The sequence below is a fragment of the Benincasa hispida genome, chromosome 11, assembly GCF_009727055.1.
Source record: "Benincasa hispida cultivar B227 chromosome 11, ASM972705v1, whole genome shotgun sequence".
NCBI classification, from domain to species: domain Eukaryota; kingdom Viridiplantae; phylum Streptophyta; class Magnoliopsida; order Cucurbitales; family Cucurbitaceae; genus Benincasa; species Benincasa hispida.
In genome coordinates this window covers 67205627-67221131 of record NC_052359.1, presented here as the reverse complement: position 1 = coordinate 67221131, position 15505 = coordinate 67205627, and the positions used below count along the sequence as shown (strand labels likewise).

Sequence of the window (15505 nt, the reverse complement as noted above, 5' to 3'; positions counted from 1 at the left end):
TCGAACTCAGAAAAAACATGAAGACCCTCTTCAAGAATTCTCGAACCAACAAGAGACACAACCTCTGGGAGCCTTTGATATTCTCAGGGTAAGAGTCCAGGAGTGGTGGGCTCTAACTATGTTGGTTTGGAGGGTTTGTTTGAGTTTGGATAAGGAAGAAAATTGAGAATTCATAATGTTTCTATTCTTCAATCGTATAGTGCTCACTACACATTCGACACTTCAAATCATATATAATTGAACCAAGTTAATTATATATAATTAAATTCTCTCTTATTAATTTGAACAATTCAAATTAACCCAAAATTTGATTCTCAACTAAATCCTTTTGAGCTACCAAGATGACCTTAAATAAAATAATATAAATATAATATGATAAGTTAGTTCATATTTATTTATATTAAACTATATGTTATATCAAATATAACATATAACCTATAGGATCATATACAATATAAATTATAGTTTCTTTTCTTTATTTTATGACTTTAACAACTATAAATCACATTCATAGATAATATATTTGAATCTCATTCAAATATTTATTTCCTCCAATTAAACTATAATGTATCAAATACATTATAACAATTATATCACATATAATTGAATCAAATATAATTAAATTCCGTCTTATTAATTTGAACAATTCAAATTAACCCAAAAACTAATTCTCAACTAAATCCTTTTGAGCTATCAATGGGACCTTATGGACTTGTAGCTTGAAGCTCCAACAATACGTGAATAATTAATTAAATTATTTAATTATATTACCCACCATCTGTTAACTGTCAGACACTCCACCAAACATCGATAGTTATACTCTTCGCACTACAGATATATTTCTGTGTCCATTGGATATAATCGATCAACAGTACGATGACCTTCACAAATTGCTCGTAAGTACAAATGGACCAAATTTTCGTTTTGCTCTTGTAGTTACATCTAACTTCTTAAGTACCACTAATCCATCTAATGAACAATAGATCATAGTCCCACTATGACTAAACCTCTATCGGGCCAAGAGAGGGTATGGCGCCACATTATTCAAGACCCGAAATCAACCCTTAAGGGAGCAATTTATCTACTTACCCCTACTTCGGGGAAGGAGTGAATTTCATCTTGTGTAGTTGTGTTCCCAGCTCCCCAATCAGACGAATCCCCAAAATGGTAGGCTTGTTAAGTCGGCGATCTGACGACTCTCACCCATATAAATCAAAAGATCGCCCTCATAGGTAGAAGTTCACAACTCACTCAGGATTTATGTCATGTTATCTATGGTCATCCTGGTGAAATGAAAGTCTCTATTATGAACAATGTTATATAATGATACTAAACATTTCGTTATCCAGTCTTATACAAACTCCTTTGTATATAATATCCCCGTTCGCATGTCTAATACATGAATGATCAAGATCAGATCATTTGTAGTACTTTACAACAATTGTAATACCTACAAAGTGGGTCATACTCGTAGTGTCACCAGGATAAGGCTGGGTACCTTATCCTATATATTATTAATCACGTAAAGAGGTTGTTCATACAATACTATAGACCATTTAGGTTATCACTTAAACATGATCCACCTGTATGTCTCCACATACATGTTTAAGTTACAACGATAACCGTGGATGTTAGTTTATTGGCTTGTGGTTAATGCAACTAGAATATCACATATTTTATAGGAAAAGTGAACAAAATATCATATATTATTAATCACATAAAGAGTTTGTTCATACAATATTTACAAACTATAGGACCCTACGAGATTTAGGACATCTATCCCAACAAAAGATGCATCAAAGGGAAGTGAAAAATCAAGAAGAATTGCAGAAATTTTGTGAGAAGAAAGAAAAACGAGCAGTTTTGCTAGAAGATTTCTTTTAAATCTGTCTTATAGCGTTGCAACATTATTGAGAGCATTGCAATGTTGTCTGCGAGGCGCGCTATTTTTCCATCAAAACCCATAGCGTTGCAACACTGTTTACGTGAGGCGCACAAATTTTTCATTTTTCCATCAAAATTCATAGCATTGCAATGTTGCCCTATATATTTTAATATTCTTGACGTTTTAAAAACGTCAAGAAACCATTAATTGAACTTGACATTTTTAAAACGTCAAGTACAATATTTTCCAGAAACCTCTGCTTTTTAAAAATAATTATTGATGTTTTTTTTCCTTTAAAATCACCTATTTCTTGACATTTTTTCATAAAAACGTCAAGTATTTAAAATTGCAAACGTAGAAAAATGTGGTTTTTCTTGTAGTGTTAGTTTTTTAAAGCTAAGCCTATAAACACTCATTTCTCCTCTAATTTCGTAATTTATTATCTACTTTTTATCAATATTTCTAAAATCAAGTCAAATTTTGAAAACTAGAAAAAGTAACTTTTAAAAACTTGTTTTTTTTCTTTTTGAATTTGACTAAGAATTCACCATCGTAAGAAAATGAGAGAAAATAAACTTAACTTTCAAAAACAAAAAACGAAATGGTTACCAAAAGGGACCTAAATAATTTAAATTATGTCTCGCTTTTTGAAACTTAAGAATTTTGCTCTCTTACTTTTATCATCGTTTGCAAAACACCTTTAGTTTTCTTTTTGCCCTCTTCATCTTCCTCTCTCAAAATTTTCCTTTCTCTATTTTTTCCACATAGGTGTCTCTGCCCATAAAGGATCAAGAGTGGTCAGATGTGTTGTGGGTGGCAAAAGCTGGATTGGAGCGAAATATGTGTGTGGGACACTAGAAAGCGAGAGAGTGATTTGAAGTGTCGAATGTGTGGTGAGCCTTGCATAGGCGAGAGAACGAGAGGGATCAAGATGGAGTGAGCATCGAATGTATCGTCAGCGAGAGAGGTGAGATTGAAAAGGAGAGAGCCAGTGAGATGTTCAACCTACAAGCACAATGCTCCATTTTGGTAATTTCACTCAAATCCACACGTAATTTCAACCCAATATTTTAAGTCATCTGTACGAATATCGAAAAATAATTTATGAAACTCATCTCAATGGTACAAACTCCCCCAAAATTAAACAAGAAGTATTAAAAATGGACAACATTTTTCCTTTTGAAGTTTAAACTCACCTTTGATACCTAATCATAATCACACACTAGCATAAGCCCTCTCCTCTTAGTTTTGAGTAGGTCATGGCTAGCAAAGATCGTAGTTTTATCCTTGCCAGCTCCATTATCAAAGAAATAAGGAAACAGGCGATGAAGCCTCTAAAATCTCTTTACTTTTCTATATATATTATCAAGAGTAATTACAATTGATAGCATTTTTATGAATAATAACCAAGTGTATAACATCATTTAAAAAAAAATTGCAAATATAGACTCTTACCAGTAATATGGTCTATCACTGATAGATTCCTACCAATAATATGGTCTATCACTGATAGACTATTTAAATTTGGTCATATTTACAATTTTTTTACATTATGTTATATCTGTTAATACTTTGAATCTAATGTCTATATTTGTAACTGTTCCTATTATCAAATCAACAAAACGGTCTGTTGAGTAGTCAATATCATACAATGAACACCCTAATAATTCTATCGATACAAATTCATAAGAAAATACATGGTACCATCCATAGTTATCTACATCAAAATCTATGAGTGGTCTGTAAAATGCAAAATCTCTCTCCCTCTCTCAAGGTTGAGAAGTATATAATGGGAAGGTTCTATATAAAAGGGAAGATCAAATATTCAGCATAGAACAGCTTCCACAAGAACATGTAAAAGTTTGAAGCTGCTTCCTGCACAATGTATTAAAAAATATATAAAAATAAATAAATAAACAATAACAAACATTTAAAACATTACCTTTTTTTAGAAAATAAAGTTAGTTACATTAAACATATAAATTACATTACCTTGGTGTATTTTTCTTGATCTAATACTCTTGTCTGAAAAACAAAATTACACCCAAATTTATTAGGCTAGCTAGTGGTTAAAAACAGGATTATGATATAAATTTTATCAGTAATTGTAGTTGTATTTACTCTCTAAGAAAAATTATTTCAAATGGTAAAACTGTTGAAAATATTTACAAGATATAGTAAAATTTTAAAACTATCAATGATAGACATTGATAGATACTGATAGACCTCGAGGTCGATAGTACAAGCACTATGTCAGTTGGATTACGTTCTTGTTGGCAATCTAGACGCATTTTCCTTTATTTCATAATATGAAACATCAATAACAACAAGATAAGGCTAGAATTTCATCTTTAAATACTCTTTTTATCATTAAAGATCTCCGAGCTGTATTAGGATCAACAACATCCCAATATCGCTAGCAAAATAGAGCAGGAAAGCCATCGAAACCAGGAACCTAAGCTCAACCAAAGCTCGGCCTAATATAGTTTTCCACATAAAAGACCCACTTAGAACTTTCATGAATTTTTAACCTAACATGCTTATTAATTCATGATATTATCGCTATTTGATTCTATCATACCAACTAATTAAATTTTATTTAACGAGCATGTCAACTATCACGTCAATATTTGATAAATATCGATTGAATAAAAGCATAATAAAAATATAGAGGGAGAGAGAGACCTGAAAAATAAGACTCACTGCCATAATTGCATGAGTTGGTATCAATATGCTTAGCTTGAAAGCCTATAATTAAATTTTAAAAAAAATATTACACTTCTGAATTAAGTTATATAATTTTTTTATAAAAAAATCCAATTGTTATATTTAGCTTTAATTTTAACATAAAAATTAGACAGAGCAAAATATTGTTGATCTTTTATTATTCTAAAAACTGTTTTTAAATAATGTTAAGCCAAACAAATTTTCAAATTCAACCTTTTTAATTTTAAAGCAATTAACAAGTATTTTTAAACATAATTTCTAAATAGACTTCAAAGAAAACAAATACAATGATATAAATTGAGTTTAGTCCAAAACATTAGTTAATGCAATATTGACAGAAAATAAGTGGAAAATTCAAAAATGAAAATAATGTTAAAAATTTAAATATAAAAAGAATTAGAAAATGGAAAATAATATAAGATCTAGAAAGAAAATATGAACCTGAGGCATAAAAATGGCAGCCAAAATGGCAGCAACATAGTTCAGAAGAAGGATCCCTGAACCAAGAAACGCCAACCTTCTTACTCCAAGCTTTGTAGCAAAAGTTGTTATTTTATATCTGAAAAAAAAGTAATAAAGAAAAAAAATCAATTTTAACTCTAAACTCATGATTTATTCATTTGTTTATAATTTATAAAAACTTATTTTATTTAAAACTTTGATAAAAACCTATTAAAATACACATGAAAGATTATTTTGAGTAGTTGTCAAACATTCAAATTTCTTTAAAAATAATTTTTTAAAAAAAATTAAATACTTGAAAATATAATTCAAACACACCCTAAATCATTGTAAGAAATATTCTCACGTACATCTAAGGACTATAAAACATATATTTGGTATGTAATTAATAGGATATAGACAAACTTAATATTAAAACTATATTATTATTTTTTTCAAATGTATTGTAATTAAAGTGTAGGGGGAGAGAATCAAACCTCTAATCTCGACATCGATAATACAAATACTATGATAGTTGAGCTACGTTCATATTGGCATTAAAATTAGACTTTGATCAAGTTGTGATAGGGTTGTTTAATGATTGACTCTGTGCATTAATTTTTTTTTTTCCTTTTTGCATGGGTGCTTGATAAAATTAATGAATGAATTAGCCAACTTTGAATAAATGGTAAAAATTACAATATTTATTTAAAGTTATAGTTTAAAATTTAATTGAAAAGTTTAGGATGAAAATTCATATAACTGGATTAGATGATATGCAAAAAAGGAAAAAAGAAACATGTTTGAACTTTATATAAATATTTTTAAAAGTGTCTAGTTCATTTTCTTTTCTAATTACATTAGCTGCGCCAAAAAGTCATTAAGAAAAAAAATCTTAAGTATTTTCTAAAACACATGAAAATTGAATAGGTTAAAATCATTTTTAAAAAACAAGTTAATTTCAAGTTGACTTTAAAAATAATATCCTTTTAGCCTTTAGATTCTCCTAAAATCAAGTAAAAAAAATTAATTAATATTTAGTTTTTAATGTTATATTTTAAAAAGAAGAGTATCTATTTCTCGCCTAATCAAATCTATTTTCTATTTTTCATGAGTTAAATACATATTTTTTTTCAAAAAGTATACCATGATGTTTTTTTAAAACTAAAACTATTTTTCTTAATATTTAAAAATTAATCTATAAGAAACAAAATTTATCATAATAAACAATTATTTAAAATTTTAAATTATATAAAAAAATTTAATTACAATTCTATTTTAGTTATTAAATCTAAAATAAGATCTTCTTGTACTTATTTACCCAACATTCTGACTTGCTTTTTAAAGTTTGAGCTGAAATTTACTAAGCACTATTTTACTTTTGTTTTCTTTATTTTTTTTCTAAAAGCACGGTCGTCATCAATTATGTTAAATATTTCAGCAATCCCAAATGGAGCCATAATCCTTCACATATTGTATATTGTTGAACTCGAAGAAAAAAAAAGTTGCATATATTTTTAAATTGTGAATTTGTGAATAGTAATTTCATTATGAACAATAATATAAATACGGGTAAAATAGATGAAACTTACTTGCGATCACCTTCTATGTCGGAAAGATCTTTTGTTAGAGCAATGACCAAACCAAAAAGTGTAACAAATGTGGTGATAAAGGCCACAGGTGAGCTGCATTAGATACAAGATTTATAAGGCATCTCTTTGTGGTAAATTATCATCAAAAGTTAATGAAGATTTTTGAGCATTATTATTATCATTCATGATAGGGACAAGACCTTCAAACTATCTCCACAATGGTATGATATTGTCCACTTTGGACATGTTTTGTTTTTTATTTCACCCAAAAGCCCTCACTTATATACCCATGATCCTCCTATTATCTAACCAATGTGAGACTATCCTCCCTTCGAACAAAGGACCACCGAGCCACCGAGCCTCCCCTCGAACAGTCATCCATCCATCTAACTCATATCTAGGCTAACTCCTTTTCACCCGAGCATATCACCTATCCAATAGAGTTCAACCACGGATCACACCATGACTACTTCCAAGGCTCCACTGTACATCTTTGTTCGGCACCAAAGATTCTTAACTACTTCCAAGGCTCCACTATACATCTTTGTTCGGCACCAATGATTCTACCGAGCATGGTTAATTCAGGAGCATGGCTCTGATACCACTTGACAGGGACAAAACCCTCAAACTATCTCCACAATGATATGATATTGTCCACTTTGGGCATAAACCCTCATAGCTTTGTTTTTGTTTTACCCTAAAAGGCCTCATACCAATGGAGATAGTCATACTCACTTATATACTCATGATCCTCCTCTTATCTAATCAATGTGAGACTTTGGTCGAATTCCCAACAATTAATATAAAAATACTTTGATGTATCTCGAGCTACCATTATCCATTAGTCCGATAACAATTTGTCACATGTTATAAATCGTTATTTTTTAATATTTTTAATTTATTTTTTTTCTATGTTATTAGATGGAGTTACAGTTAGCTGCCTCAAGTGATACTCTAATAAGGATGACATTTTTACCTCCATTGGAATGGAAGTCCAAGAACAGATCTTGATGCATAATATACACCAAAGTTTACGAGAAAACCTCTTACCTGTAAAATTGTAGTTAACATTATTAACTAAGGAGAAATCTCTAACAAATTATGTTACAAATATCATTGTTCTAAGAATTCGACGAACTAACCAACTTGCACCTTAAATTTATACTTAATAATTAATGAACATAGTTTAACTGCGACAAAGTGAAAATAAGAAACAAAAATAATGTAAATGTCATCTCCGATATTGATCGATCCGACCCTAATAGGCCTTATAAACACTTTGTAGGTACCCAATCTAACCTAATTTTTGTTGTTGTGTTAAAAAGAAAAGAATAAGGTAACATACCAAAGCAATGCAGATGAAAGCAGCAATGGGGAATCTCTTCAATCTAAAAGGAGGAACAGTGTAAAGAGTTCCAAGTAATAGAGCGAAACAATACAAAGAACTGAGGAATGGGCCTGAATTAAGCATGGCCAATGATAGCCCAACCATCAAAAACGACGTCGTTAGGAACCAGGCTTCTTTCTTTGTGATATTTCCCGCCGCTATGGGCAAATATGGCTTGTTCACTCTGGAAAAGTAACAAAATAATAATAATAATAATAATATTTATTATTATTATTATTATCCAAATTTTAATTTTCGTGAAATAAAGCCTTAAAAAAAGTAAGTAGTAAAAGAGAAATCACGATAAATAAATAATTTTATATAGTATGTATATTTTTTTTCTTCAAAATATGTCCATGTTGTTTTTCTTTAAAAAAAATATATTCTTTTTAAGATTTTTTTTTTTTTTTTTAAAGCTATCTTGTACCTTAAAAAGTTAGAAACTAAAGAAAAGAAAATAAGCTATCTATACAAAATTATCTCCATATATATTCTTATAAAATCTTAATGAAATTCCCTTTTCGAAAAAAAAAAATCTTATAAAATCTTAGCAACATTAAAAAAATAATAATAACAAGAAAACGGAACACAGGGCCCATATGTCTAGATTTCATTCTCCAATCACTTGTAGAAAATATTTACAATTTTTTTTAAAAAAAAAATTCATAAATTATTATAGTATAATTTTTCATAGAGAAATGTACCTCGTAATTAATATATAGAGGTTAGAATATACATTTGAATAGTACTGAAAAAATACCATTTTAATTCATGTATTTTAGAGTTTATTCGTTTTTATTCTCTGCATTTTCAAACATCAAATTCTAGTCTTGCACTGCTAATAAATCTTAATTTCCATCCCTATAAATTCATTTTTATTGATTTTGATTAAATGATAATAATAATTTTCAATATGAAAATACAACATGAAAATATATTTCCAAAATTTATTATGAAAATATTAATATATAATAATTAAAAAAAATAATACACAGATCAACAGTAGAGACTAAGTAGATGCATTGAAAGTACAAATATGAGCCAAAATTAAGTAAGAAAAGTTTAATTTATCATCAAATATAAATAAATAGATATGACAGGGACAAGTATTTTCGTTATTTTTAGATTTTTTTAAAAATTAACAATTAAATTGGGTTAAAAAAACCTTCATATTCAATGCATATAATAAATATCATTGAATTTTATCCAAAGAAGATAGAGAGAGATTATATACTTGTCAATATCGACGTCATAAATCTGGTTGATGCCGACGATATAACTATTTCCACATAACAACTCCACTAGACCGCAAAGTGCTTTTGTTATAATTGACCACTTCATTAGATTTGGATTTTCAATCCACACTCTAGCCGCCAATGAACTGTGTATTCATAATATTACCCAAGTCATATTATAGAAATAATTTTTTTTTAAACCCTTAAATAAAGTTTACTTTTTTTTTTTTTTTTTTTTTTTGACCATTTCCATTTTTCTGGCACATTTAAATAAAAGAATTATTTTATCATTCTTTACCTATAAAACACGATAACTATTCTAAAAATAAAAGGTGAATACGTTTTTTAGTACAACTATTGTGGAAGTGGGGGATCGAACCTCTCATCTTTAAAATAGAAGGACATGTCAATTGAACTAAATTTACTTTGACTTATTTTAATATTTAATCATAGGTTAAAATGCTAATTCCATCATATACTTTAGGTCTTATTTTATTCTAATTGTGTATTACTTAAAAGCTTAAAATGGGTGTTGCCCTAACTGATCCACCATTTCAGATAGTTGGTGGATCGGGAATCTAACCCAGCGAAGAAGGTAGGTTCAAGCTAAGATTCTGCTCGTAAGAGTAATAGTATGCTAGATCTTCGATTTTTTTAAGCAAGCCAGTGCGGGGAAGACTCACTTCCTCAAAAGTTGCATTAATGATAAAGATCTCTAGAGAATCCGCTAAAAAAAGATCGAACGTGTGGGAGGATATCCCCCAGAGAATCCGACAAGAAAGAAGATCAAAGAAAATAGATATGAGCAATATCAATCTTCCATTTCTAAGAGGAAATATCTAAATTAATCTTCCTACTTTTAATAAATTTCAAAATCAATATGGTAGTCTTCCAACTTTTGATCATTTATTACTAATTTTGTTTAAAGTATATCTATTAGCATTATTTCTATAATTTTAGAAATATAGTATATTTACCTTGTTTCTTTTTCTGTATACAAATTATTATCATTATTTTACCAACGTCAGTAAAATTAATTTCAAACTAACAATGATAATAAAAAATAATAATAAGATCGATCTAGGTAAATGGGCTAAATTGAATATTTGAAAATATAAGTAGTAAAATGGGATAAAACTCCTAGTACATCAATTAAAACAATATTTTAACTTTGATTTTAAAGCTAATTTCATGTAGAAAAAAATTTACATTTAAAAAATATATTGTCTAAATTAATACGGTTATTAATTAAATATTTAATCCTTAAAGTCTTAAAATTCAAGGGTAAAGAACTCATGTTTTCTTTTATGTTTTCATATTCACGTAGTTGAGTTGTTTGGCAGACAACGAATTTTGTTTCTAAAAATTGGATTTTATGATCCAAACGGTAAAAATTCTAAAAACGACATTTTGATGTTTTCATTGTGTTCAGACTTTGAATTTTTGGATTCTAAAATGCATAATTATATTAAATAAAGATAAAAATATTTGGAAGCGCATTATATCATATTACAAACTAAATCTATTTTGTAAAATAATATAATATGTATTATGTAATGTATTATAAATTATATAACATTACAAACAATAATTATAAATTTTTTAACATAAATTATATTCATAAATGAATCAATAATAATTTATCGTCAACTAAATATTAGTGGATAACTACAATTAGTTTATTATTTATATAAATATATAGTATCAGGTTAAATAGGCTCTAAAATGATAAAGTTATTTATTTAAAATATAAATTGCAAGAAAGACAAGGTTGTAAAAATAATAATAAAACAAACAATTCCAAAATTACCATGAAGCCACAAGAGTTCCATAGAAGGTGTGAGGCCTGAGAAAGGTCCATAATGCCCTTCCAAAATCCCAAATTTGTTGTGTTTTTGCTTCTTCACCACAGCCATATTCCTTGGCTATTGCTTGGCTGCTCACCTCCTAATAGTATTCCAACGCAACCAAATTACTTTATTACCCTTCAAATGTTACTTTCAAATTGTAAAAATATAATTTATTCACTCAATTGAAACTGACCCAACTCTCAATTTTCATAAAGTAATTCATTTTTTCAAACTTTTCAGTCCACCAAATATATTAAAAAGTAAGGGAAAGAAAAAAAAAATACATATTGAGGGTTGGTGGTTGAAAATGTAGGAGAAGGGTCTACAAATTTGTTGAATATAAAGGCGAGAAATATTCATGTATCTAAGTGGTATTTAAATTTTTATCAATTTTTAAATATCAATAAAAAAAACCGAGAGGTTTAAATATTACTTTCGTTTCCATACTTTTGACTTTAGTCCATTTTAGTTCTTATACTTTTAACTTTTATGTTGATTATTGTATTTTCAAAATGTTCATTTTCATTATTGTACATTTTAAAATGATCATTTTGGTCTCATTATTTTCATTTTAAGAGGATCGAAATGATCAGTTTTTAAAAATTCAAAGGTAAAAAAGAATAAACGTTTAAAATGTAAGAAAATGAATATTTTGAAAATGTATAGACCAAAATGAATATTTTGAAAATGCGAAGGCCAAAATTTGATCAAAGTCAAGAGCATTTAGACCAAAGTAAATTTAAGCAAAATAATAATAATAATAATAATTTATATTGGAAATCATATGAAGACCATTCATTATTAACTAAATATGATTTAAAAAAAAAAATAAATGGATCAAATATAGCTACCAATACCTTAATTATTACCTTTTCTAAAACACAATATTTAATTGTCAAATTCGACTCAACTTACATACAATATGCGTTAGCAACTAAAAGATTTATGGTTTGAATCCTTAGTGTCTCTATTATACTAAAAAAGAAATAAAACTAAATATTTAACCAACCATCATGGAAAACGAGAGATTATGAAAAAGAAACAGTAAGATGATATCCTCGAATATTTCTCGAACCTAAATAAATATATAAAAATTTCAATATTATATATATAGAGAAGGGTTAAAATATGAACATTTCTCTCTCCTATTACTTTATAATTATTGTTTTGAGATATTTTTAAAAATAAAAATATTTACAATTTATAGCACTTTTGGAACTTTTGTTATAAAATATAAATATTTTTTAGATTTTTTTATTGATAAAAATTTTCCTTTTAATAAAAATAGAAAATATTTAAAAATATTTACAATTTATAGTATTGTATTTTTTCATATAAAGAAAACTGAAGATTTAAATTAAAAGACCTCTTTAAAAAATTAAAGCAAAAGAAATCAATAACATTCCCCATAAACACCCTCACAGCAATTTCAGATAAATTCGAACTAAATAAAAGAAAAATTATATATAAATACTCCAAACTAGAAAGGGAAGATTAAGAGAAAAAAAGAAACAGACCCGAAGACGTGGAGAACGATAACAAGGAGGTGTTTGGGAGCTTGTAAATAGACTAAAAGAGCCTCGAGAGAGCAACGGAGAGGGTCGAAAGTTGAGGGGTTTAATTGGTATTTTACGTTTACCAAACGACGACGTATCAAAGCTCTGAGAACCAGGGGCAGTGGCCGCCATTGTTAACAAAGACGAAGCCATTATTATATATGTTTCTGAAAGCTTGTTATATATAGTTGAAGAAGAATCAAAAGAAGTGAAACGGCTATTTATAGACATTTTTTTCTCTCTAGTCTAATCAATGAGATAATGTCTGGTCTCTTCTTTTGACTTCTAAAGGGAATAGATGGCTTTCCTATTTTAACTTCTATTTTACTTACATGAATTTCTTTGCAATATCTTTATATTTATTTAAGAAAATTCTTATAAATAGAAAAATCCTAAAAATATTTACACTTTATAGTAAAATGTTCTAAAATTGTGTGTACTTTTAAATTTTTTTTCCTATAAAATTTAAATATTTAAAAACACCCTTTATATTTATATAATATACATATCATGTAAGTCTTCGTATAATTTTTTAATTTCACATATATATGGTAAGAAAATCGACTTCCAGAGAAATAGAGAGAGAGAAAGGCAATGGAGGTTTCCTATAATGGTTTAAATCTACTTTAAAATAATATTCAAAATGGACTTAAATACTATAAAACTAAAACATTAGCTTAAACACTACAAAGACTAAAACATGCTCAATGGGATTTTATATATGAAATCAACATAAACTAAATAACATAATATAAAATGCTATATAACATGTAAAATTTAATACTCTAACACGACCCTAGCTTTAAACTTCAAAGAGTTGAAGTATATTCGGGTTGATATTTTAAATTGAAAAATATATTTATCTTGATGCGACACAAGACTGTTGTCTAATAAAAATATTATCATGTGACAATTTTTTAAAATGATTATTTATTTATTTATTTTGTGTAATAGGGAGCATGGGTTAAGTGTCACCCATACTAATCATTGATTTTTCAAATTTATAAGACGGATAAAAATAAAAGTTGTGATATCTAGTTAACTCAATTTATCTAAGTAAAAAATCTTATAAAAATTAATATAAATGCATACATACAAATTTTTTAAAAGTATTGACAATATGCGAGAGATAGACGAGGGAAGGAAGTATACAGAATTCTATATCAATAGAATATGTTTCATTTTTTAATTAATATTTAGGTTAAATTATAAATTTGGTCCCAAAAATTTGGAAAGACAAAATTATTTAGTTTCTATGGTTTTGAGAGTTGTAAAAGTTATTTATGAGAATTTTATCAAATCATAAATATTAAACTATAACTTTAGAGACCAAATTTTTCAATCATATTTCTACTTTAATCTCTTTACTTGGTCTAATGAAAAAACTTATATTGATTTTGAAAGAAGTCTACGGAATCCTTTTATTACAAATTAGTTATTGTTGTCATGCGACAAATTTATCAAGCGTTTTGTCTTGAAATTGCAATTAAAAATATGAGATGGATTAGAGGGGAAAAAAAGGATCAACACGGTCATATTTAAAAATATATTAACTAAAACAGGTGTACTAAAATTAAATGGACTAAGATGAACCCAATCTAAAATATAAAAATCAATTATCACAAAGGGAAAAAATAATAAATTATGAAAAGTATGCCAAAATAGTATTAGCTAAACACTTGTTTTCTTTTTGAACTGAGTGATAAAATTCTTAAATTGTGAACGTTTGATCCCTAGGAGGCGTTTGGTGCATGATAAAAGTAGAGAGTTGAGTTTAATTGAGTTGGTAATTATTATCTGGAGAGTTAAATTCTCTGGAGAGTTAAATTGTCTGTGTTTGTTTGCAGAGTTGAGTTGAGTTGATAATTATTGTCTGTGTTTGTTGTGCAGAGTTGAGTTGAATTGAGTTTGAAAGTCTGTGTTTGAGTGCAGAGTTGAGTTGAGTTGAATTGGGGGATCTGATGCAGGTTTTTGTGAATAAGATGAGTTATATATATATTTTTTTTATATTTTTTAGTTTTATGCTTTGCTATTATTGATTGATTTTCAAATATACATGTATTTTCTCAAATCATTTATGACATAAACTGGACAATAAAAATTTTTCTCAATTTGTAGAACAGAAATGTAAATTGCGGTGAAAGTAAAAATTGCGTTGATAAAATAAAATCCTAAACTAATATGATACAAGATAGAAGATACATGATACACAATACTAAGGTCAAGAACTAACTGTGAAGTTGTACAAAGATTCGATGTATGCAATGACAAGTCTTTATGAATGAATCAGAAAGAGAAGAGCAAATAGTAAAAACAACACAAGTTTGTCAATTGCGTTAAAGATGCAACTAAGGTTCCGCTTTCCCTTGGCGTACACCTCTTGGTGATCGGCCACGTTCAGATTAATATTCATATATTCTTTTCAAAAACGGTAATAATTCTAATTCTCTTCAATCTTTAAAACCTACCAACAAAATACATTTCATATTGATGCTCAATTAATTGGTATATTGTATATTGTATGTATATATATTGAAGGTAATTATCTCAATTACTAATGAATTGGTATATTGTATGTATATATATTGAATCTTGCTAACTTAACATTATTATTTCACATATCATACAATTTATTTTTATATAATATGGATAGTGTACCTGGAATTGAAATTGTACATAGGATAATTACTTTTCATTTGATTATGATGGTAAGAATGTGATGTAGTATAGTAACATTTTTCAGAAGATCGCAAAATAATATGAACCGACCAAACATGTTGCTATTTCAAAAAAAAATCACAAAAGATATATTTTTTGGGGTTGAAATATTAA

At 27.8% G+C, this 15505-nt stretch overlaps 1 protein-coding gene across 1 annotated transcript; it reads right to left on the bottom strand.

Annotated features, from left to right (window-relative positions):
- Nucleotides 1-3513: 3513 nt before the first annotated feature.
- On the bottom strand, nucleotides 3514-12874 carry LOC120091489 (probable homogentisate phytyltransferase 2, chloroplastic). The gene is made up of 10 exons (XM_039049554.1): nucleotides 12635-12874; nucleotides 11078-11214; nucleotides 9267-9413; nucleotides 7991-8216; nucleotides 7622-7695; nucleotides 6646-6738; nucleotides 5054-5171; nucleotides 4571-4633; nucleotides 3878-3910; nucleotides 3514-3760 (listed from the first exon to the last, which is right to left on the bottom strand). The coding sequence occupies exons 1-10, from the start codon at nucleotides 12824-12826 to the stop codon at nucleotides 3686-3688; spliced, it is 1158 nt and encodes a 385-aa protein (XP_038905482.1). The 5' UTR covers nucleotides 12827-12874; the 3' UTR covers nucleotides 3514-3685.
- Between the last annotated feature and the right edge of the window lie 2631 nt (nucleotides 12875-15505).